Below are 25578 nucleotides of genomic sequence, written 5' to 3'. Positions count from 1 at the left end.
TAGTAATACACTGAAGTGTATACTAATCAAAGTTTATTATACACATCTGCATAGATTTATTTTTTTCAATCAGCAAAAATAATTCTCCCTGTACATGATAAACTGTGGGTGTAAATTACAAATATCTTGAATAAAGCATTATTTCAAGAATTCACTGAAGTATATAGCCAGGATGAGAGACATTGGTTCGTTATCACTATCAATGAGAATTTCATTTTTCTTCCTGTGACCTGAAAACTACAAAAATCATTCCAAAATAAACTACTTTTTAAAACAAATTATACAACATGATAACTTTCCCATGTTTGAATAATATCATGCAAAATGCCTTAATACCAAGCTGCAGAAATTTAAAATTGTATTTTAAAATATTAAGCAGAGATAAAGAGCATAATTTGTTTTTGCAAGTAACTGTTAAACCTTGAGTGAAAATAAAATCCACATTATCTGTGCACCGATAGTGGCATTTCTATATAGGCTGTGATCTTTGATTCGTTTACAATCTATCAATAGTGGAGTAAAAATTACTTTAAAAAAATGATCATTTAATAATGGCTATTCAAAGAGACTTGTATTGTTCAAACACCATCTCTTTCTTCCTGCAATTTATCCTTTTCAAAATCTCTCTTCATCTGCTGCAACAGATCTGGGTTTAACACAACATCCAACGCAGTCATTGCCAAGGCCTTTGCTGTTCGCAGTGTATAATACTGTGCTTCTTTAGATCCTGCAACAATAACATAGCATCAAAAGTAAGCACTACTAATGCAAGATTATTCTATTCTATTCTTGATTTATACTAGCTTTTATTTGGACTACCATATATACAAATTTTAAAAATATGCTTTCAGTTGACTATTTCAATGAAATCATGGCTGGTCCGTAGTGATGAGAGTAGGCAATAAAAAACTGAAAATATTTTTTCATGTTCACATTATAGTGCAAAGTGATAATGTGGAAAATTGTAGCACTCATGTTCTGTCGTGAAATGCAAATACTTCTAGGCTACTTCAAATGGGTGGGATTAGACTTCAAATGGGTAGAGAAATTAGTCTTTCAGTTGTTTACCTTCTATTGCCATCAAGATTGTGGAACAATGCGCTTGTTTAAAATCAAAGTGTCCTTAGCATTTTAATGTTTAATGTAGTTAGTATGTGCAATTGAGGATGAAATGAATCACCCGAGCATAACTTCACAAATTTATTCATAAATCTTCTTGGTGTCAAAGCTTTAGAAACACTATTTTAACTGACTGGTTTGGTTTGCCTTTTAGCAGATCCTAGGCATAAAGGGAGCGACTTAAATCCATCATGCTACTTAAGCTCAACAAACACCTTTGTCTTTAGTGTAGGAAAAAAAAGTTAATCTTTGCAAAAGCAGAGATTAAAAATTGACAGATACAATGCAAGAAATATTAGGGTAGATGATTAAATGCTTGGTTACAGGGAAATTCTAAAGAGGGTCATAAAGATGGAGACACCAAGATTGAGAGAGACCACCCCTTGAATGCACTACCAAGCTCAGTTTCTAGTGGTTGGATAAACAAGTAGTCATCACATCCCATCAGCTAGGCAAGATAACGGTATATGTTTAATTCCGAGGCCAGAGATTTTAACTTGACGATGTTAACCTGTTCTGGATTGATTTGATTTATTATATGTATTGGTATACAGTGACAAGTATTCTTTCTTGCACACTATACAGATAAAGCATACTGTAAATAGAGAAGGAAAGGAGAGAGTGCAGAGTATGGTGTTACAGTCATAGCTAGGGTGTAGAAAAAGATCAATTTAATTTATATCGTCAGTCAATTTGAAAGTCTGATGGCAGCAGGGAAGAAGCTGTTCTTGAGTCGGTTGGTATGTGACCTCGGACTTTGGTTTTTTGTCTCGCTCTCCTGTCCATAACAAAGCAACTCAGTTGTATCATTAACTTCTCAGGACAACTAGATGGGTAATAAATGCCAGCTTTGAATATGATGCTCACACCTCAAGAGTTAATAAAAATGATCAGAATTTCCTGTACTGTAAGCTCTGATCTCAACTATTCTGGATGAGTCTTCCCAGGCTATTCTTGCTTACCCTGCTACTATCTAATTACAGAGAAACTTTGGCAAAACTGGAAGCAGAATGCAAAACTTCATGCATATTCAGTTTTTTGACATAATGGATGAATGACAATAACCAAGCAATTAGCCAAATACTGTGGACGTTGGAACAATCGGTATAATTCATCTTATACACCATACTTTTGTACTCAGCAAGTATTTGTAAACCAATGTACAGGATACAGTGATTCAAATTACTTACCAGTTGCTTCAGTGTATTCCACCGAGTGATTCAAAGCTGATGTTCCAATGTAAAAATAAGGGTGAATTCCAGGAACAACAAAAGAAACATTGCCAAAATCTGTGGAGCCTATGAAAGCCAAAAAGTGAAGAGATGTATTTAACATCTTATCTATCTAGCTTGCCTCAATCTTTCAAGAAGTGGTAGGGCATTCTAGAGAGTAATACTCAAATACAATAATGGAATTTAAATTGCACAAAAGCAATATAGTGTGTACCTTCAATTTAAATTATTGAAAAATTGTTTACATTTGGATACTATTTTAAAAATGATAAAAGTATCTGGTGGTTGCGAGTTACACCACTTTAACATTGAGGTAAGAGGAAAGATTCAGCTTCAAACAGAAACGCTGCACCCCATCTTTCCACAACATGCCATCACTGCTGTATAATGATAGCATTCAGCCATTAGCAACTTGTTCAACAATAAGTCAATAGACTTAAGCAATACCATTTGGAAACCTGAACTTTAGGATAGATTTAAGGCAGCTGACCTGTAGCAGTAAAACTGCACATTCTAATCTAATAAATATTACAATTCACAATATCATGTTGATTCATTATACATACTAAAACTATACATTGAATAAAACTTTGTTGGACAAAATGTAAAAAAGCTAAGAGTCAACAGAAAAAACAGAAATTCAGTTTTATTGCTAAAATAACACTCGACTATTAAATTGTCAGCAATTTGAGATGCTGTTCCACAATCACTTCCTTTCACAGTTCCAAAGCAGCATCTGCAACTTGAAACCTTTTAAACTATAATTTTCAGATCTTGGTGCAGAACTTTGAGAGAAACTACAAAAGCAGATGAGACAACATTTAAGGGAAAAATAATTTATTTCTGACAACAATTCTGAACACTGATTTTTTAACTTTTTTAGTTCCTTGGTAGGAAATAATTCAAGTAATTATTATATAAACAGCATGACTACAGCAGAAGTGAGCCTCAAGATGCTAAGTGTTTCAGAGCTAATTGTGCACAATTCGTTTAAAAATAGAATGATTCCTGAAGAAAAAAAGTTTTCAACTGTTCACTAGAAACTCTTTAAAATTGATCAGCAACTCTGACATGTAGGAGTTGGGAGTGAAAGAAAAGGAAAAGCAGAGCATGACCAGAATGAACATTAAGACGACCAGAAAAAAAAACCACATGAAAACTAAAGCAAAATGGGGAAAGAAATATAAGCTGCATCAGACATTACCAACTGGTCAGGAATGGAAATGGTAAAAAGATACTATAACAAATTTACCTGATAACATGTTCAGACTTTTACCAGTTATGAATTCCATGCCAAGACTTCTGCCATTCACCTCATACAGATGTCGGAGAGTCTCATTAGAAAGCACATTATAGAATACATTCTTAGCAAACTCCAGTTCTACCTGAAAGAATAGAATATTAGCATTTGTAAATTATTTGTCCAGAACAGTTAGTAAATAACCAGCTTCTTGGATTCAAAGTATCTAGGCAAATTAAAACATTCATCCATTTCACTAGAAATATGAACAGATGATTCTAAACTGGATTTAAATGTGTTTAGCTCCTATACAACCAGGGACATCAAGTTACATATAGGTCTTGTCTAATTTGTATTCAGAAAAAAGGTACCAACTGTGATTGGCATACAGAAGTTACATGACGATTGTACAAGATTAAACAGTTCTAGTCTTTACAAAATTGGCCTAGAAACTTGTGAATATATTTGTCATTTGTGGCATAAATTTAATCTTATAGAAATAAAATTACTTTTAAATAAAGAAATATATTTAATTTAAAATGGCTGTCTAATTGAGATTTCTAACCCAACCTGGCTGCCTTCCCTTTCCAAGCCTGCTCTCCCAATTTCCAAGGCTTGTTCAGTTTCATTATACAAACCCTGTTAGGCTTATTTGGAGCAAGCACCACATCTACACATCCACCATATGCTTTCATGCCCTCAATTCCATGGATCCCACTGTTCTTGCCATTCCATCCTTTCCCCCCATCTCGACTCCATGCTTGCCCCAAACATTACTGATCACTCTTGAAAACCATATTGTCAATGGAAATATTAACTATTAAAACCGAGTTCAACAGCAATCCAAAAAGCATTAACAGGATCGCTAGCACTAACTTCTTAAAACCACAGAATAGTTACAACACAGGAGGTTACCATTTGACTCATCATGTCCATGCTGGCCAACTGCAAGAGCAATTCACCCAACTGCCACTCTCCTGTTTTTTCCCTGTAGCTCTGTACATTGACATACCTGGAGCAAAACCAGTGCAAATAATATGGAGCATGGTTTAGCTGTTAATGTTAACTACAGTAGCTGTTCGCCAGTCGTCTAGCACCTCCCCTGTGGCTAGAGAAGAACTGAAACTTTGGGTCAAAGTCCCTGCAATCGCCTCCCTTATCTCTCACAGCAGCCGAGGGCACAATTCATCTGGACTTGGAGATTTATTCATTTTTAAGGCTGCGAACACCTCCAATTCCTTGTTCTTCTCCATGTCAATTTGCTCAAGAACCTCAGTCTCCCTCCCTGAATTCCATACCATCGTCCTCATTCTCTTGGGTCAAGACGGGTGTAAGTATTCATTCAACACTCCACCAATGTCCTCTGGCTCCACCCACAGATTGCCCCCTTGGTCCCTACTCTGTTCCTGATTATCCTCTTCCCTTTGATATACTTATACAAGAACTGTCCAATCTTTGTGTCATCTGCAACTTACTAATCCTACCCCCCCCCCCCCACACATAGTCAATGTCATTTATATAGATGACGAATAGGGGGCCCAATACAGATCCTGTGGCACGCCACTGGACACTGGCTTCCAGTCACTAATGCAGCCTTCTATCATCACCCTCTGCCTCCTACAACTGAGCCAATTCGGAATCCATTTTTTCAAATTACCCTGTATCCCATATGAATTTACTTCCTTTACAAGTCTCCCATGTGGGATCTTGTCAAAGGCTTTGCTGAAATCCATATAAACCACATCGACTGCACTGCCTGATGCACTACTGCACAATCTGGTGAACTGGTGCGGCAACAATAATCTCTCCCTCAATGTCAACAAAACGAAGGAGGTTGTCATCGACTTCAGGAAGCGTAAAGGAGAACATGCCCCTGTCTACATCAGCGGGGATGAAGTAGAAAGGATTGAGAGCTTCAAGTTTTTAGGTGTCCAGATCACCAACAACCTGTCCTGGTCCCCCCATGCCGACACTATAGTTAAGAAAGCCCACCAACGTTTCTACTTTCTCAGAAAACTAAGGAAATTTGACATGTCAGCTACGACTCTCACCAACGTTTACAGATGCACCATAGAAAGCATTCTTTCTGGTTGTATCACAGCTTGGTATGACTTCTGCCCTGCCCAAGACCACAAGAAACTACAAAAGGTCATGAATGTAGCCCAATCCATCATGCAAACCAGCCTCACATCCATTGACACTGTCTACACTTCCCGCTGCCTCAGCAAAGCAGCCAGCATAATTAAGGACCCCACACACCCCGGACATTCTCTCTTCCACTTTCTTCCGTCGGGAAAAAGAACAAAAGTCTGAGGTCACGTACCAACCGACTCGAGAACAGCTTCTACTCTGCTTGTGTCAGACTTTTGAATGGACTTACCTTGCATTTAAGTTGATCTTTCTCTACACCCTAGCTATGACTGTAACACTACATTCTGCACTCTCTCGTTTCCTTCTCTATGAACGGTATGTTTTTTCTGTATAGCGCGCAAGAAACAATACTTTTCACTGTATGTTAATACACGTGGCAATAAAATCAAATCCCCTCGTCCACACACCAGGTCACCTCCTCATAAAATTCAATCAAATTTGTTAGGCATGACCACCCTCTGATGAAGCTATGCTGACTATCCCCGATCAAACTTTGCCTCCCCAAATGGATATAGATGCTCTCCTTCAGAAGTTTCTCTAATAGGTTCTCTACCACTGGATGTGAGCCTCAGTGGTCTGTAGTTCCCTGGTTTATCTCTATAACACTTCTTAAATAGCGGAACCACATTAGCTGTTCTCCAGTCGAGTGGCACATCTCCCATGGCCAGAGAGAAATAGAAAATTTGGGTCAGAGCCCCTGCAATCTCCTCCCAGCATGGTGGCACAGTGGTTAGCACTGCTGCCTCACAGCGCCAGGGACTCGGGTTCAATTCCTGGCTTGGGTCATTGTCTGTGTGGAGTCTGCACGTTCTCCTTGTGTCTGCATGGGTTTACTCCGGGTGCTCCGGTTTCCTCCCACAGTCTGAAAGACGTGCTGGTTAGGTACATTGACCCGAACAGGCGCCGGAGTGTGGCGACTAGGGGAATTTCACAGCAACTTTATTGCACTCTTAATGTAAGCCTTACTTGTGACTAATAAATAAACTTTCAACCCTCGTCTCCCACAGCAGCTGAGGGTACAATTCATCTGGACCTGGAGATTTATCCACTTTTAAGGCTGCCAACACCTTCAATACCTTGTTCTTCTCTACATTTGCTCAAGAACCTCAGTCTCCCTCCTTGAATTCCAAATCATCATCTTCATTCTCTTGGGTCAAGATGGATGTGAAGTATTCATTCAACACTCCACCAGTGTCCTCTGGCTCCACCCACAGATTGCCCCCTTGGTTCCTACTCTTTTCCTGGTTTTCCTCTTCCCGCTGATACAACTTGTAGAATATATTGGGAGTTTCCCTACTTTTACCAGCCAGAGCTTTCTCGTATCCCCTCTTTGCATTCCCAATTGCTTTCATAAGCTCCACTCTGCACTTTCTATACCTCACTAATGCCTCCACTGATTTGCTCCCCTTACACTTTTTAAAAGCCTTTCTTTTCCTGCTCATTGTATCCTGAATATTTCCGGTCATCCATGGTTCTCTGGGCTTGTTATTCCTACTTATCACCCTAGAGGGAACATGTTGGGCTTGCACCCTCCCCATTTCCTTTTTGAATGCCCCCTCCTCCCCTAACCCACTGCTCTTCTGTAGACTTTCTCATTAGTAGCTGTTTCTAGTCTACCTTGGCCAGATCATGTCTTATTTTACTAAAATCTGCTCTCCCCCAATCCATAACTTTTTTTTTTCAGCTTGTCTATTTCCTTGTCCATAACAAGCTTAAAATTGTACCATGTTGTGATTGCTATCACTAAAATGCTCTCCACCACCACCTCAACCACCTGTCTGGCTTCATTCCCCAGAATGAGGTCCAGCAGATCTCCCTCCCTTGTTGAAGTTCTCCTGTACACATTTCAAGAAATCTACTCCACCCACGCCCTTAACAAGTATGATTATCCCAATTAATGTTGGGAAAGTTGAAATCACCCTTATATATTAGATGATTTCAACTTTCCCCATATTGGTATTGTTTTTATACACCTCCACAAACTGAGCACATATTTGCTTCTCAATATCACTGACTATCTGGGGATCTATAATAAACACCTAACAACGTGTTAATTTTTTAATACCCAAGTTCTACCCACAAAGCTTTCATTGGGGGGGGGGGGGGGCACAATAGGGGTTGAAGACATTAATTATTGCTGGGTCAAAAAACTAAATGTAAATTGGCATTTTCCACGTCAGATCATGAATATGTCAGTCCTAGATATAATATTCGAACAAACAAAATTCAAAAAAAAATTTTAAATGTATAAGCTGTTCAACTATTTAAAGATGTGGCGATGCCGGCGTTGGACTGGGGTAAACACAGTAAGGAGTCTAACAACACCAGGTTAAAGTCCAACAGGTTAATTTGGTAGAAAACGCCACTAGCTTTCGGAGCGCTGCTCCTTCGTCAGGTGAGTGGGTTATAATCCAGGTACTGGGTTTTTTTAAAAGATGTTTCTGAAATACAACCTCCCTGGCCCTAAAAAAAAGTGAATTTTAAACTGGTGGAAAGTCAGATTTTCCCTTTGTATGACAAATTCCCCAGATTTTTAAGATTTGTTTTTAGAGTTCATGATCTTTCCAGCTTCTTCTCTAATCCCAGATATATGCATCGTTTCTGTAGTGGTATTAAAAAAAATGCTAAAACTTGCTGGTTACTTTCCAGTTTGCTGCCTGCTAGAACCAATATTTAATTGGCTGCTTATGCTTGATGAGATCTCATGTTTGGATGCCAGAGGTTCAATGTAGCTGGTGCCAGAATTAAATTAATGTTAGAAAAGTAGCTCTTTGTGGACAGCATTATTAGGGGTCAGCAGGAAAAAAACATTTATTTCCGGTGACTGCAAAATCCAGGCCAATGTCTGTGCAATGTCATCAATAACAAGTGATTCTCTCAGTTTGTACAATTATCATGCAGTAACTACCTGGCATCCTGTTGCCAAGCCGGCAGCTTTGAAACACCGTGTTGCTTTTTCACACAGGGTACACAGGTCTTTGTACTTTGGAGTACGGAGATAAAACAGCAGCTCAGAGTATGATGGAATAATGTTTGGCTTCACTCCTCCATGTTTAATAATACCTAGCAGCAAGACAGCATAATGATCAAGCAGTCAAATAATTATGGAAACTCAACATTAGAATATTTATTCATTATGCCTTCACATATGTGCACCTAGTGCTTTAAATCTATAATTAAAATGCAAATCCATTTAGGTGGATTCAACAGTTGTGCGAGGTTTCATAAAATGGTTATGTTTTGAACTGCCTCTTAAAAATGGAGTGGAGGAGAGGAAGATGTGATCTTTCACTAATCCTGCCTGACAGTAAGCCTATGCAACCTGGTTACCATGGAGACCAGGAGCCCAGGTCAGGCAGTGTTGAAGCCCAAGTGCTAGCTTTCAGAACTGAACACAAAAAGGAAGAGGAGTGCAGTCTTACGGACTCATTCCAGAATCCAGGCTTGCTGGCGGCCTTCATTTTAAACTCTGGAGGTAGCCCCGGCATTGTTCGGATGAATCCCGACACTAAGCCACGTTGGTACCTTGCACCAGCATGAAAACATGCTGGTGTCATGGAGAATCAGGCATGGGTGGAAGGTTTTGGTTGGGCCGTCACCTGCATCCCATTAGCAGGATGGAAATCAGTTTCATGCTGGACTCGAGCAGGTTTCCTGATCCACCATGGTGGGCACCAGTGGAAGGTACTGCAGGACATTCACACCTGCGTGAAACAGATTTTTGCACTCCTGCCAAATTCTCCACTCTCGCTCGCCATTGACTTCTAACATAAACTTCTGTTACGATCCCCATAATGATCTGCAGAGCACCAAAATGATCAGGAATTGAAATCCCAAACACCTTTCTTCAACACTGTATTTTCATTGTCTCCACTGCAAAATGTTTTTACTGGAATCATTTGATCATACGAGAACATCAGTCTGGAGTTCAATTGTAGCAAACTTCTGGACTGATTAGTTTATAACACAAAATGCCTTTGGAAAGAATTGCTTACAAGAAAAAAAAAGAGGTACACTGATTTTCAAATGGCAAGTGGTTGCTTGAAGCATGTTGTCAGCAAACTTGGTGTACTGATCACAACTCTAAAATGAAGTTCCGCAGAATAATTTAAATCATAATAACATTTATGTACTTAGAAATACTAGTTAACGCATCCAAAATCAAACTGATTGCTAATACTTATTCAAAATTACAGCATCAGCAATTTATTACAGCTTAATTTCAAAATTAGACTTTCTCCAAGTCACATTATCCTCTACATCTTGGGATTCATTTACAGGTTCTCTTATTATTAGGATAGATTTAGTTCCTTTCAAGTCATTCAGTATATGATAAGCACAATTAGTTTATTTTAATTTTGTGCTGTTCCCCCCTTCTCACTCAAAGACATCATGAATTGAGAAATATAATTGGATGCTTTATCCGTTTCCAAATTAAAGCTTCATTGTTCATTGCACCTGCCTGGTTAAGTTTTGGATTTAATGTTTATTGCATCTATCTGGATAAATTTTGGTCCATCATTTCGAAGAAATGTCATTACTTTTTTTTGCTGCACATTTTCAAATTGTAGTTGCATTGTTCCAAAGCTACAGCATCGTACAAAAGTGTAGCACTATTTCCTTACGACCCAACATTGCCCAATCTAATATGCACATTTGATAACCTTAATTATTACTTTACACGAGAAATAGGCTGTCCCCGTAGAGGGTGCAGAGCAGATTGAATATCTGTTGGAATTCACTGAACAATCAGGGAAATAATTAGGTATTTAACTTTTGTTAAATTTGCTTCAGGTTGACAATTCCTGAAGCTGGCAGAAATAGCAGCCAGTTGGGGGAGGCAGAAGACATGACTAGAACCCATGGAACCAACATAGCAAGGAAGGAGGAGAGAATGAAATCAAAATAGGAATAAGATTTCACCAGAAAAAAAAGGTTATAAAGAACAAAACAACAAAGAACAATACAGCACAGGAACAGGCCCTTCGGCCCTCCAAGCCCGTGCCGCTCCCTGGTCCAAACTAGACCATTCTTTTGTATCCCTCCATTCCCACTCCGTTCATATGGCTGTCTAGATAAGTCTTAAATGTTCCCAGTGTGTCCGCCTCCACCACCTTGCCTGGCAGCGCATTCCAGGCCCCCACCACCCTCTGTGTAAAGTATGTCCGTCTGATATCTGTGTTAAACCTCCCCCCCTTCACCTTGAACCTATGACTTTCAAGTTAGTGAGCAGCAATCCCCTTTCAGGTCACTGGAATGGAATCTAATATTATACCCGACAGGATCCACTGCAAATAGTCATTCACTGGCTGCCTCCACCTAGCAGTTTTGTAGTCCAGTTAATGAAACAAGAGCTGATGGGCACTGGTGAGTGTACCAATATCTTTACAATGTGATAATTCAATAGAGCCCTTTTATACATCCTATGGGTTCTTGTGTAAAAACTATACAAAACGTGGTTAGGAGTTTTCTATAGGCCCCCAAATAAAAATAGAGATGTGGAGGAAGAAATTGCAAAGCAGATTATGGATAGGTGTGGAGGTCACAGGGTAGTTGTCATGGGTGACTTTAACTTTCCAAATATTGATTGGAACCTTTCTAGGTCGAATAGTTCGGATGGGGCAGTTTTTGTACAGTGTATGCAGGAGGGTTTCCTGACACAATACATGGATAGGTCGACAAGAGGTGGGGCTACTTTGGATTTGGTACTGGGAAATGAACCGGGCCAAGTGTTAGATTTGGTTGTGGGAGAGCACTTTGGAGATAGTGACCACAATTCGGTGTCTTTCACTATTGCAGTGGAGAGGGATAGGGCCGTACGGCAGGGCAAGGTTTATAATTGGGGGAGGGGTAATTATGATGCGATTAGGTGGGAATTAGGGAGCATACGATGGGAACAGAAACTGTCAGGGAAAGGCACAAATGAAAAGTGGAACTTGCTCAAGAAACAAATACTGCTTGTCCTCGATAGGCATGCCCCTGTCAGGCAGGGAGGGAATGGACGAGCGAGGGAACCATGGTTCACATAAGAGGTTGAGTGTCTCGTCAAGAGGAAAAGGGAAGCGTATGTAAGAATGAGAAAACAAGGTTGAATTGGGTCGCTTGAGGGTTACAAGGTAGCAAGGAATGAGCTAAAAAAAAAGGGCTTAGGAGAGCTAGGAGGGGGCATGAGAAGTCCTTGGCGGGTCAGATCAAGGAAAACCCCAAGGCTTTTTACTCTTATGTGAGAAGTAAAAGAATGACCAGGGTGTGGTTAGGGCCGGTCAAGGGCAGTAGTAGGAACTTGTGCATGGAGTCAGAAGAGATAGGAGAGGCGATAAATGAATACTTTTCTTCAGTGTTCACCAAGGAAAGGGGCCATGTTTTTAAGGATGAGAGTGTGATACAGGCGGATAGGCTGCTGGAGGTAGATGTTCTGAGGGAAGATGTATTAGCAATTTTGAAAAGTCTGAGGGTCGATAAGTCCCCTGGGCCAGATGGGATATATCCTAGGATTCTTTGGGAGGCAAGGGATGAGATTGCAGAGCCTTTGGCTTTGATCTTTGGGTCCTCACTGTCCACGGGGATAGTGCCAGAGGACTGGAGAGTGGCGAATGTTGTTCCTCTGTTCGAGAAAGGAAATAGGAAAGACCCTGGTAATTATAGGCCAGTTAGTCTTACTTCGGTGGTCGGTAAGTTAATGGAAAAGGTCCTGGGGGATAGGATTTATGACCATTTGGAAAGGTGCAGCTTAATCCGGGATAGTCAACATGAATTCGTGAAGGGTAAGTCTTGCCTCACAAATTTGATTGAATTCTTTGAGGGAACTAGGTGTGTAGATGAAAATAGAGCACTTGATGTCGTATACATGGATTTTAATAAGGCGTTTGATAAGGTTCCCTATGGTCGGCTCATGAAGAAAGTAAGGAGGTGTGGGATAGAGGGAGATTTGGCTGATTGGATAGGTAACTGGCTTTCTCATAGAAGACAGAGGGTGGTGGTGCATGGAAAATTTTCAGACTGGAGACCAGTTACCAGCGGTGTACCACAGGGATCAGTGTTGGGTCCTCTGCTATTTGTGATTTTTATCAATGACTTGGAGGAGAGGGCTGAAGGGTGGGTCAGTAAATTTGCGGAAGACACCAAGATTGGTGGAGTAGTGGATGAGGTGGAGACATTGATAGGGTGCAGAGCTGAGCCGAAAAATGGCAGATGGAGCTTAACCCTGATAAGTGCGAGGTGATTCACTTTGGTAGGACAAATTTGAATGCGGAGTACAGGGTCAACGGCAGGGTTCTGAGGAATGTGGAGGAACAGAGAGATCTTGGGGTTCATATCCACAGATCTCTGAAGGTTGCCACTCAAGTGGATAGAGCCGTGAAGGCGGCCTGTAGTGTGTTAGCATTTATTAACAGGGGGGTTGAGTTTAAGAACCGTGGGGTTATGCTGCAACTGTACAGGACCTTGGTGAGACCATATTTGGAATAGTGCACGCAGTTCTGGTCACCTCACTATAAGGAGGATGTGGAAGCATTGGAAAGAGTGCAAAGGAGATTTACCAGGATGCTGCTTGGTTTGGAGGGTAGGTCTTATGAGGAAAGGTTGAGGGAGCTAGGGCTGTTCTCTTTAGAGCGGAGGAGGATGAGAGGCGACTTAATAGAGATTCATAAGATGATGAGGGGGATAGATAGAGTGGACGTTCAGAGACTATTTCCTCGGGTGGATGTAGCTGTTACTAGGGGGCATAACTATAAGGTTCATGGTGGGAGATACAGGAAGGATATCAGAGATAGGTTCTTTACGCAGAGAGTGGTTGGGGTGTGGAATAGACTGCCTGCTTTGATAGTGGAGTCGGACACTTTCGGAACTTTCAAGCGGTTATTGGATAGGCACATGGAGCACACCAGAATGATAGGGAGTGGGATAGCTTGATCTTGGTTTCAGACAAAGCTCGGCACAACATCGAGGGCCAAAGGGCCTGTACTGTGCTGTACTGTTCTATGTTAAACAGCGTGGGACAATTCATCTGAAATGTTGTAAAATCTAGGAGCTCCTGTATTTCCACAGGCTAAAAATCATGGCTCACTTGTGTTTTCATTTATGGATAAGGTTCTTTGGATTGTGTTGCAATTTTGTGACGTACTCTTTTATACAACTAATTTTTTGCGCATGGATATTTGACAAGACTGGATTTTAAACAGTAAAAGTGCTAAGTTATTACAAAATGTTTCAGTACACCACACACACATACATATACATGCATGATGGGTGTATCATGTCATGTCTTTGTAAAATCATCCTGTTATCCTTTTTTTCAAATTGAGTAGCTGTGTCACATTCTGAAAACAATGACAGCTATATTTCAATAGTTTCACAAATGTGGAAGAATAAAAAATCCCTCCAGATCAACCACAGCTTTGTTTAAAGAGCTTTCTAGAGAGTACAAGTATCATAATTTAATTAAATGCTATCTATTCCAGTGTTAAGGGGGTGTTAAGTTTGCTCAAGTCCCAAACACCATGCATCCAATACATTTAGTGATTAATTACAAAAACAGTATTAAACCAAGGATGCCTGTTAATTTTCCTATACTGCATCTCTCAAAATACATTAAACTGGCTAGTGAAATTTGCATGCAGATCCTAAACAATTGCTCTCATCAGCACTCATTTAATCCTGGTCTGTTTAATAGAAAAGTACATCAACAACAGACCAGTGGCATTGGGAGCAGCTGATTTAGTGCAACCATCTGCTTATTGTTCCAATTCTTCTACAGATTCTCTTATGAGAAACTGATCTCCAAACAGACGCATGTAAAAATACATGGGCAATATTCACTTCGACATCAGAAAAGCAGGGTTAGAAAATAAAATTAGATTCATAACCACCAATTTTCCATCCACACCCAAAATGAAACTAGAAACATAGGGGATAGTTTTGAATGCTCAGAACTTCCTCTGGTCAAATTGAAACCTTAGCCACACTGAGTGGGTGTAGCAAAAGTAGAACTGCATCTTAAGGCGGAGCAAAATATTTGCAGTAAAAGGATATATTAAAAAATTGGAAAGTGTCACTGGTCTTAAATTTGGAGTGCTCTAGCAACAACAGTACATAAATTATGCACCAAATGGCTCCTTTCATTCTACGCAATATCTATGGGTTCTATAGAACAACTATACACAAAGCTTTAACAGAATAGTTTTAGTATAGAGTAACTTCCAATGGTCCAATCTCTTATGAATGTTTCAGGGCACTATTTATACGTACAGTTGCTCGGTTTACATTGCCGTTTGGAAAGATTGAACCTACATCCACTGGAGTTCAGATGAATGAGAGGTGATCATATTGAAACACAAGATTCTGAGAGGTAGATGCCGAGAACAAGTTTCCCCTCGAGGAAAGCCTGAGGGGCACAGTTTAAATGGGGTCTCCCATTTCAGACCACAAGAAATAGGAACAAAAATAGGCCATTCACTCTTCAAGACTACTCTCTATTTAATAAGATCATGGTTGATCTACCACACTTGGTCCACTTTCCTGCCTTATCTCCATAACCCTTAATTCCCCAACTGATTAAAAACCTATTGATCTCAGCCTTGAAAATATTCAATGTCGCAACCTCAATGGCTTCCTGAGGCAAAGAATTACAAAGATTCACCCCTCAGAGAAGAAATTCTTCCTCAAATCCATCTTAAATGAGTACCCCCTTATTCTGTGATTATGCCCTCTGGTCCTATGCTCTCCCACAAGTGGAAGCATCCTCCCAATTTTTATCCAATCTAACCCCTTAAGAATCTCATGTTTCAATCATATCACCTCTCATTCTTCTGAACTCCGAGTACAGACTCAACCAGTTTAATCTTTCCTCATATGGCAGTCCCATCATATCCCGAATCATCCTTGTAAACCTCCTCTGTACTGCTTCCAGTGATATATTTTTCTTTAAATAAGGGGATCAAAACTGTACACAGTATTCTAAATGTGGCTTCACTCGCAGCGTGTACCGTTGCAGCAATACCCCTTTACTTTTATACTCCAGTCCCCGGAAATAAAAGCCAGCATCCCATTTTCCTTCCCTGTTATCTTCTGTAGCTGTATGCCAGCTTTGTGTGTTTCATAAACAAGGATCCCAAGTCCCTCTGTGCTACAGCTTTCTGCAGTCTCTCCATTTAAATAATAAATGGAGGGGGGGGGGGGGGGGGCTTGCCAAGTCACAGGGCTCCAATAGGTCTAGGACCCTGTAAAGCAACTCCTTGCCCACCAGCAAATAGAGCAGACCATTTAAAAGGCCTCAACCGGCCCAAAGATGGGGAGGTCACCTGACCTCCCCCACCACACTAATTCCACCAGGCATTACGTTCACCTTCACACCTTCCATCCCAGCCCGGGCAGCATAACATTCTGTCCTAGGCTTTCATAAAAATTGAAAAGCAAATATTTACCAAAATAAAATTCAAAACCAGCAAGTGCACGGAGCAATGCGATTCAACATCTGAAACTACTAACACATTTTTAAAATAATCAACTCACCATGAAGTTTCCAATCTGGCCTTAGCTGCTGTCTCAACACAGACAGATTGGTGTAAGCCAAAACTGCAGCATCTAATGCATTTACTCCTTCCCAGGGATAACCAGCAGCATGTGTGGCCTTTCCAAAATACTTTACAGTGACTCTGAAAAGGTAATAAATACAAAAGAAACCCCACTTTATTCACAACTGGGGCAATATTAATAAATTAAGGACTGGGAATTGCAAGAGATAAATGTCTTTAAACCAAACTACTGCCCCCTCAAAAGAATCGAAAGGATCATTACAAAATTTGGGGAAGGAGCCCTAGAAAAATGAACCCTGTTTATAGCAGCTACTTCCATTAAGTGTGACACCAAGTGAATTCAGACTTGTTACGAATATGGACAAGTCATACTTTCTGGGTCGATACTGAGTGTCCCTATCATTGCCACTTTTATTTAGCTCAGGTATTTTCGCCTGCTTTAGATTCTAGTGCAAGAGGGAAATTTTAAATTCTAACAAAGACATTACCTTGTTTTTACACCAGAAATGTAACTATTTTAGGCAAAACGTGCCCAAATTGAATCCCCTTAGGATGAACCATCAAGTAATCAAATAATGGATCTTATTTTGTGAAATTTAATATTGAAGGGATAGTGCTGTGACAGAAACAGATATAAAGAGCTGGAAAATAAGAATTAAAGTTTGAAGCCAACATCACGTCACAATAAACACACGGAGATGGCTATAACTAAGCTTGGACTGAAGCCATAGGAGCCGATTTTAACATGCTGAAGTCAGCACAGTAAGAAGTTTAACAACACCAGGTTAAAGTCCAACAGGTTTATTTGGTAGCAAAAGCCACACAAGCTTTTGGAGCTCCAAGCCCCTTCTTCAGGTGAGTGGGAATTCTGTTCACAAACAGGGCATATAAAGACACAAACTCAATTTACATGAATAATGGTTGGAATGCGAATACTTACAGCTAATCAAGTCTTTAAGATACAAAGAACGTGAGTGGAGAGAGCATCAAGACAGGCTAAAAAGATGTGTATTGTCTCCAGACAAGACAGCCAGTGAAACTCTGCAGGCCCAGGCAAGCTGTGGGGGTTACAAATAGTGTGACATGAACCCAATATCAGAGCCAATATCATAGCCCAATATCATGTCACACTATTTGTAACCCCCACAGCTTGCCTGGACCTGCAAAGTTTCACTGGCTGTCTTGTCTGGAGACAATACACATCTTTTTATCCTGTCTTGATGCTCTTTCCACTCACGTTGTTTGTATCTTAAAGACTTGATTAGCTGTAAGTATTCACATTCCAACCATTATTCATGTAAATTGAGTCTGTGTCTTTATATGCCCTGTTTGTGAACAGAATTCCCACTCACCTGAAGAAGGGGCTGGGAGCTCCGAAAGCTTGTGTGGCTTTTGCTACCAAATAAACCTGTTGGACTTTAATCTGGTGTTGTTAAACTTCTTACTGTGTTTACCCCAGTCCAACGCCGGCATCTCCACATCAGAAGTCAGCAGACAGGGAAGTGAAGACTGTCACCAGATTTATCACTAATATTCCAGCCACTGCCATTTTTAAACATCATTGTAGGTTGTGGGTGCTGCTGGCAAGAACAGCATTTATTATCTATCCTTAGTTTCTCTGAAGTGGTGGTGGTAGTTGAACTGAATAGTCTACCAAGCCATTTCCTCGAGCTTCAATCACATGGGCGGATGAGTGAAGTCAAATACAGGCCAGATTGGTTGAAGCAGTTAGTTTTTTTTTTAAATGGTAAACCGACAGCTTCATAGTCACTTATTTGCTGCAGCTTTTTTGTTGTTAATAACTCGATTCAAATTCTCAATCTTGTGGGATTTGAATACATGTTCACTATCAATTGAAGTAACCAATGCTCGACTGTGTATCTGCAGAATATGCTGGGTGGCCGAGACCAGAATTCTCCGATGTCGTACACCCCGCCAGCAGGAACAGAGAATTTCACGCTCAGCCAAATCTCCACTTACTGCAGCGGAACTGGAGAACTCCAGCTACAGGCAAACTGGAATTCTGGCCCCAATCCCCAGCAGTAGGCCCTTTTCATTTGCAAATTAGCGTCCGAGACATGGTTAGAATACGGATATCAATTGAAGAAATTGAACCCACAAACTACTGGCTATGCCCCACTCCAAAGACTTCAGTGCATCGCTCGATACTGAGGAATATTGCACTGTCAAGCTGTCAAATATTGAATGGGATGATAAACTTCCTGCCCTCCCAATGTGCTATTTGAAGAAGAGTGTGCTTGGAAAACTTATCCCACAACCAAACTCAAACTGTATATGTGTGCATACACATTTTGCAGTCAATTTAGAATAAAAGTTGCATTACTATAGTCTATATTTTAGACATGTGGGGGGGAAAATTTTACCAAAATGTAGTGTTGCTTCCAGTGAGAAAACCGACATGTTTCTGTTCTCTCCAGATCTTACAACACTGACTAAAAAACCAAGGGGGCGTATCTGATGTCATCATGCAAGGGGGCAGGGCCTCAACATGGCAGCAAAACCTGGCTGCACTGAGATTGGGACAGTCTTTAAAGGGCACCCCGATCATAATAGGAACAGACCACACCCCCTGCCCACCATACAGGTCTCAGGGGCTCTGCTCCCCACCCCAATTGGAGTCAGCACATATCTCCCCCACTACCCCCGATCATTGGCCCCTTCTCCCCCAACCAGTGGCCGCTCCCCCCATTGACCACTGCTGGCATCCCCTCCTCCATCTGCTCTCAGCCCAGAACCAAGTCTGAATGAATCCACCATCCCCCACCAGGAGGCCCCCACTGGAGACCACCTCTTGGCATGGATTGACACTGCCAGGTTGGCACAAGCATGGTGCCAACCTGTGCTAAGGGACAGTGCCAGGGGCATTGCAAGGCCACTGCCTGGTCATTCCCCTCCCCCCTGGGGGCTGTACTTACTTTTACACCCCCAGGGCTACCCCCACGACAGGTTCCTGTCTAGGTGAACCCATTGTAAATTACGCTGGAGTGATGTCATGCCAGCGCCCAGTGAATATCCGGTGAGGGTGGCAGTCCCAGAGGGAATGCTCACTAATGACATGCTAATGTATTAAATTGAGCTTCCTGGGGTATCACAGCATGTTTCATGCTACGCCACCAGCGAGGGGGCTGGAAGATCGGAACTCAAACTCGCCAGCGCGGATCGTGCCTAGTCTCACTGGATTTTGAGGGCGTGCCGCCATTCCAGCGGACGGAGAGCAGGCTCGAAATCACCTTCAGGGAGCGGGATTTTCCAGCCCCTCCCGCCAGTGAGATCTTCCAGTCTCAGTAAAGTCACCAGAAAATAAATGGTTTGCCGCATCCGTCATGGCAGGGCCAGAAAGGAAAGCGTGTCTGGCACTGTCCTCAGATCGGGACGCCCATCTGGTTAACACTTCTGTTTTCTCACTGGCAACAGCACCTAGACTTTTTTCAGGAGAATCGCTGCCATTATTTCAATGCTGTTTGTTGGACCTTGCTGAAAGCAACTGACTAGCTTCCTTTTTTTTTTACATTATCACAATCACAGAATTGTTACGGCACGGAAGGAGGCCCATTGGCCCATCTGCACCGGCTCTCCAAACAAGCATAATGATTTAGTACCATTCCCCTGCCTTGTCCCTGTACCCCTGCACATTAGATGGTTATTTGAATACAATCAAGTAATCATCTCATGCCCTCTTGAATGTGTCAATCGAAACTGCCTCAACCACACTTACAGGGAGTGTTTTGGGTGGCATGGTGGCACAGTGGTTAGCACTGCTGCTTCACAGCTACATGGACCTGGGTTCAATTCCCAGCTTGGGTCACTGTCTGTGTGGAGTTTGCACGTTCTCCCCGTGTCTGCGTGGGTTTCCTCCGGGTGTTCCAGTTTCCTCCCACAGTCTGAAAGATGTGCTGGTTAGGTGCATTGGCCATGCTAAATTCTCCCTCAGTGTACATGAACAGGCGCCGGAGTGTGGTGACTAGGGGACTTTCACAGCAACTTCATTGCAATGTTAATGTAATCCTACTTGTGACTAATAAATAAACTTTACTTTTTCCAGACTCAAAGAACTTGCTGTGTAAAGAAGTTCTCATGTCACATTTGTTTCCTTACAAATCAATTTAAATCTGTGCCCTCTCGTTCTTGATCCTTTAACGAGCAGGAACAGTTTCTCACTATCTCTGTCCAGTCACCTCATGATTTTGAGCATCTCTATCAAATCTCCTCTTAGCCTTCTCTTCTCCAAGAAGAGTCACAACTTCTCCAATCTATCCTCATAACTAAAGTTTCTCATTTCTGTAAAACTGTTCCGCACTCTCTCCAATGCATTTACATCCTTCCTATAGTGTGGTGCCTAGAATTGTACACAATACTCTAGCTAAAGTCTAACTAGTATCGTATATAAATTCAGCATAACCTTCTTGCTTTTGTACTCTATGCCCCTATGAATAAAGCCCAGAATTCTATGCTTCATTAACTGTTCTCACTACTTGCCCTGCCATCTTCAATGATTTATGCACATATACTCTCACCAACTTTTATAGATGCACCATAGAAAGCATCCTTCTGGTTATATCACAGCTTGGTATGGCTCCTGCTCTGCCCAAGACTGCAAGGAACAACAAAAGGTCGTGAATGTATCCCAGTCCATCACGCAAACCAGCCTCCCATCCATTGACTCTGTCTACGCTTCCTGCTGCCCCGGCAAAGCAGCCGCATAATTAAGGACCCCATGCACCCCGGACATTCACTCTTCCATCTTCTTCCTTCGGGAAAAAGATACAAAAGTCTGAGGTCACGTACCAACCGACTCAAGAACAGCTTCTTCCCTGCTGCCGTCAGACTTTTGAATGGATTTACCTTGCAATAATTTGATCTTTCTCTACATCCTAGCTATGACTGTAGCACTACATTCTGCACTCTCTTGTTTCCTTCTCTATGAACGGTATATTTTGTCTGTATAGCACGCAAGAAACAATACTTTTCACTATGTTAATACATGTGACAATAATAAATCAAAAACAACTAGGTCCCTCTGTTCCTGCACCCGTTTCAGAATTTTACCACACATTTTATACTGTCTGTCCATGTTCTTCCTACCAAAATGCATTACCTCACATTTCTCCACATTGAACTTCATCTGCCATCTATCTGCCCATCCTACCAACTTTTGAAGTTCTACACTGTCTTCTTTACAGCTTACAAGTTTTGAATCATCCACAAACTTTGAAATTGTCCCTTGTACACCAAGATTTAGACCATTAAATATACATCAGGAAAGCAAGGTCCCAACATCAACCCCTAAGGAACACTACTACAAACCTTCCTCTAGCCCAAAGAATATCGAGCCAGGGATAACACACCCAGAAGTATTTAATTGGCCATAATGTGTTTCAGGGTGTTTTGAAAACTTGAAATGTGCAACATAAATTTTCCCTCTCAAAAAAAAGGCATAAAACAATTCAGATAAAAAAACCACAGTGGAAAAGTTTTTTTTTTGAATATCTAATATTTTATGGAAAGATCAGGGAAGGGGAAAAAATTGAAAAAACTCCTGGAGACCAACCTTAAAACTGCCGCAAATTTAGAAAAGCAGCCCATATTCTGTTAGTCATCGTTCATGCATATATTTTTCATTTCTTAAAAATCAAGGGAATACTGCAGAATCAATGGGGAAAATGTTCTGATAGTTTATACAGTCTCCTTTCTGAAAGAACAGGAAAGAATAATCAATTACTTACTCATTTAAAGCCATATCAGGCAGGTAAGAAGCATCCTCTTGTGAAGGGTGGGCCATAAGTACAAAATCCAGATCATTAAATACACCAACTTGAATGAGATCAATCTTTCCTCCGCCAGCCTCTTCAGCCGGTGTTCCAATCACTGAAACCTAAATTAAAATGATGGGGGTGAAAGAAATGAGAGATGGATAAAGAAACGATAAAGTTCAGATTATCTTGTGCATTTGGCCGAGAAATAACTATTTGGAATTACCGTCAGCAACTAAAAACAGCAAATGACAAACAGGGAACGATCTCACCGGCTGTTCATGGCATGCTCCTGCCGCAATGAGGTTGGAGAATTTGGCACCTAGCCAAATCTCTGTTCACAGCAGTGGATGGGGAAATGCCACTCGCATAAACGGTGGTAACATTGCAACCATATTGTCCAAATTTGCAAACTAAAGACTCTGCAATATAGATTTTGGGGGCATTTTCTGACCTCACTGCAGCGCGTTTCCCAGGGCAGCTGGCAGCGCTATTTTTTACCGGCAGTGGGAATCTTCTGGTCACGTCGCTGCCTATGGGATTTCCTACTGAATCCACCCTACGCGGCTGGGAAACCCGCGGTGTAGAGGCGCGTCATCTGCAGGTCCAGAAAATCCCGCCAGAGTGAACAGCCAGAAAATTCCAGCCATTTTATGTTTATTTACCACATGAACTATTAGTAAAATTACATTGTCCTATATTGGTTGGTGATCTGATACATCACATGTAAAAAACATGTGACCTTATTCATTTCAACAGACTCAATGTGATCATGATGACTTGATACTATATGCCTATATGCTTTCTTAACCACCTTATCCACCTATCCTGCTGTCTCGAGAGTTCTATGGACATGCATACCAAGGTCCCATTGATTCCGTGTAACTCCCTAGGATGTAATCATTCATTCCCTTGTCTTGTTAGTCCTCCCAAAATGCATTACCTCACTTTTCAGGATTAAATTTCATTTGCCACTGTTCTGCCCATCTCACCAGCCTATTATTGTTCTGTAACCCAAGGCTTTGTTCCCCACTAGTTACCACCATCAGTTTTTGTGTCAGCCAACACAGGAGCCTGATCCTGCCTTCTCTATGCTGCTTCATTTGCAGTCTCATCTTTGTTACACTCTAGGGTCACATTAATTTTGAGTATGGGGGTCACATTGGAAAATAATTTAGGAAGCACTGGTCTACCCTGAAACCTAATGTATGGCAACAGTGGTAATCTCATCCAATTCTCTCTTCCACCTTCTTCCGTCAGGAAAAAGATACAAAAGTCTGAGGTCACGTACCAGCCGGCTCAAGAACAGCTTCTTCCCTGCTGCTGTCAGACTTTTGAATGGACTTACCTTGCATTAAGTTGATCTTTCTCTACACCCTAGCTATGACTGTAACACTACATTCTGCACTCTCTTGTTTCCTTCTCTAGGAACAGTATGCTTTGTCTGTATAGCATACAAGAAACAATACTTTTCACTGTATGTTAATAGATGCAACAATAATAAAATCAAAACAAAGGTGTAGTCTGAGGCATGATTTGCCTGCAACCAACTGCCAAGTTTCACCAATTCACCAGGCACCACGTCAGCAAATGTCCAATTCATTGCCACAATTTTGACAGAACATTCACTTTAATTGCGATAATAAATCAAACAAGAAGTAAATGCCAAAAAATGCACAGTAAACAGTTTGGTCTCTGAAAGAGCATAGATTATTCATTCACCAAGTCTGGTGAAGGCAATCCAATTCCAAAGGTTAATCTTCTGATTTGGATTTGATTTATTATTGTTGTATGTATTGGATTAGTGAAAAGTATTGTTTCATGCACACTATACATATAAAGCATACCGTTCAGAGAGAAGGCAAGGTGTAGAATCTAGTGTTACAGCCATAGCTAGGGTGCAGAGAATGATTAGCTTTGACCCACGGTAGGTCCACTCAAAAGTCTGATGGAAGCTGTTCTTGAGTCGGTTGGTTGGTGATCTCAGACTTTTGTCCTGGGTGCTGCCCATCTCTTTCCATCTTTATTTTAGGTTTCACCAGAACAAACACATTTTACTGGCAAATCTTTATTGAAACAACAAGGGGCCCCAGTCAGCAACCTTACCCTAACTTTCAGGTCAGGCAGCGTCTCCAGGGCTGCCTTCAGCGCCAGAGAAGAGGCGACGCCCACCTCGGCGATCAGGTTGTGCCCACAGGCGTGCCCGATCTCGGGCAGGGCATCGTACTCACACAGGACGCCCACGGCCAGACCTCCCTCCGGGCCCCAGTCCGCCCGGAAAGCCGTGTCCAGGTGGTAGTGAGGCTTCACCTGCCAGCCGCCCGCAGCCCGGAAAAAGCTGCAGAGGACGTCGTGAGCCCGCCGCTCCTGGTAAGCCAACTCCGGCTGACTCCAGATCTGGTGGCTCAGGGCCGACAAGTTACCGGCGGCCTCCTCCACGGCCCGGGACAACAGCGCCTTCAGGCCTGCCAGCTCCCCCGACCCCATCACCACACACCGGCCTCAGTGGCGATACCCTCCACCTGCTCCAACAGGACTCACTCCGCACTCTCCCTACTCTAGCCCCAGCACAGATTACCACTCTCAACACCGCGTGCGCAACCTCTCCGCCAATCAGCATCCACCTCGTGCTCGGGGCGGGGCTCCAGCCAGCCCCTCCGCCAATCGGCATCGACATTGTGCTCGGGGCGGGGCTCCAGTCAGCCTCTCCGCCAATCGGCATCGACATTGTGCCCGGGGCGGGGCTCCAGTCAGCCTCTCCGCCAATCGACATTGTGCCCGGGGCGGGGCTCCAGCCAGCCTCTCCGCCAATCAGCATCCACCTCGTGCTTGGGGCGGGCTCCACCCAGCCTCTCCGCCAATCAGCATCGACCTTGTGCTCGGGGCGGGGCTCCAGCCAGCCTCTCCGCCAATCAGCATCCACCTCGTGCTAGGGGCGGGGCTCCAGCCAGCCTCTCCGCCAATCAGCATCCACCTCGTGCTTGGGGCGGGGCTCCATCCAGCCTCCGCCGATCAGCAGCTGTGTCAGATGGGGGGGGAGAAAATACACTCTTGTCTCCCCCCGCACCCAGTATATGGAGATGCCGGTGTTGGACTGGGGTGGGCACAGTTAGAAGTCACACAACACCCGGTTTTAAGTCCAACAGGTTTATTTGGTATCATGAGTTTTCGGAGCGCTGCTCCTTCATTGGGCGATTCACTATGGTGCATCTGTAAACGTTGGTGAGCCTCATAGCTGAAATGCCAAATTTCCTTAGTCTTCTGAGAAAGTAGAGGTGTTTTGGGCTTTCTTAACTATAGTGTCGGCATGGAGGGACCAGGACAGGTTGTTGGTGATCTGGACACCTAAAAACTTGAAGCTCTCGACCCTTTCTACTAAGTCCCTGTTGATGTAGACAGGGTAAGAAGTCTCACAACACCAGGTTAAAGTCCAACAGGTTTATTTGGTAGCAAATGCCACTAGCTTTCAGAGCGCTACTCCTTCGTCAGGTAAGTGGGAGTTCTGGTCACAAACAGGGCATATAAAGACACAA

The 25578-nt window shown here is 42.2% G+C and overlaps 1 protein-coding gene across 1 annotated transcript; it reads right to left on the bottom strand.

The window, feature by feature from the left end:
* Positions 1-24663, bottom strand: LOC144493505 (peptidase M20 domain-containing protein 2-like). The gene is made up of 7 exons (XM_078212484.1): positions 24152-24663; positions 22019-22167; positions 16252-16394; positions 8651-8805; positions 3604-3736; positions 2310-2417; positions 1-727 (listed from the first exon to the last, which is right to left on the bottom strand). The coding sequence occupies exons 1-7, from the start codon at positions 24530-24532 to the stop codon at positions 579-581; spliced, it is 1218 nt and encodes a 405-aa protein (XP_078068610.1). The 5' UTR covers positions 24533-24663; the 3' UTR covers positions 1-578.
* Between the last annotated feature and the right edge of the window lie 915 nt (positions 24664-25578).

This window comes from Mustelus asterias, chromosome 5, assembly GCF_964213995.1.
Source record: "Mustelus asterias chromosome 5, sMusAst1.hap1.1, whole genome shotgun sequence".
Lineage (NCBI taxonomy): Eukaryota > Metazoa > Chordata > Chondrichthyes > Carcharhiniformes > Triakidae > Mustelus > Mustelus asterias.
The sequence above is the reverse complement of the archived record's forward strand: the minus strand, read 5'-3'. Positions and strand labels throughout refer to the sequence as shown.

Bases quoted from the DNA above. Each gene is read 5' to 3' on its own strand.
- LOC144493505 (XM_078212484.1), bottom strand. From the start codon at position 24,532: ATGGGGTCGGGGGAGCTGGCAGGCCTGAAGGCGCTGTTGTCCCGGGCC. The intron at 3,737-8,650 runs GTAGTTACTGCA...CTATTCTTTCAG, and splicing joins GCTTGGCAACAGGATGCCAG to GTAGAACTGGAGTTTGCTAA. The intron at 728-2,309 runs GTAAGTAATTTG...TTATTGTTGCAG, and splicing joins GGAATACACTGAAGCAACTG to GATCTAAAGAAGCACAGTAT.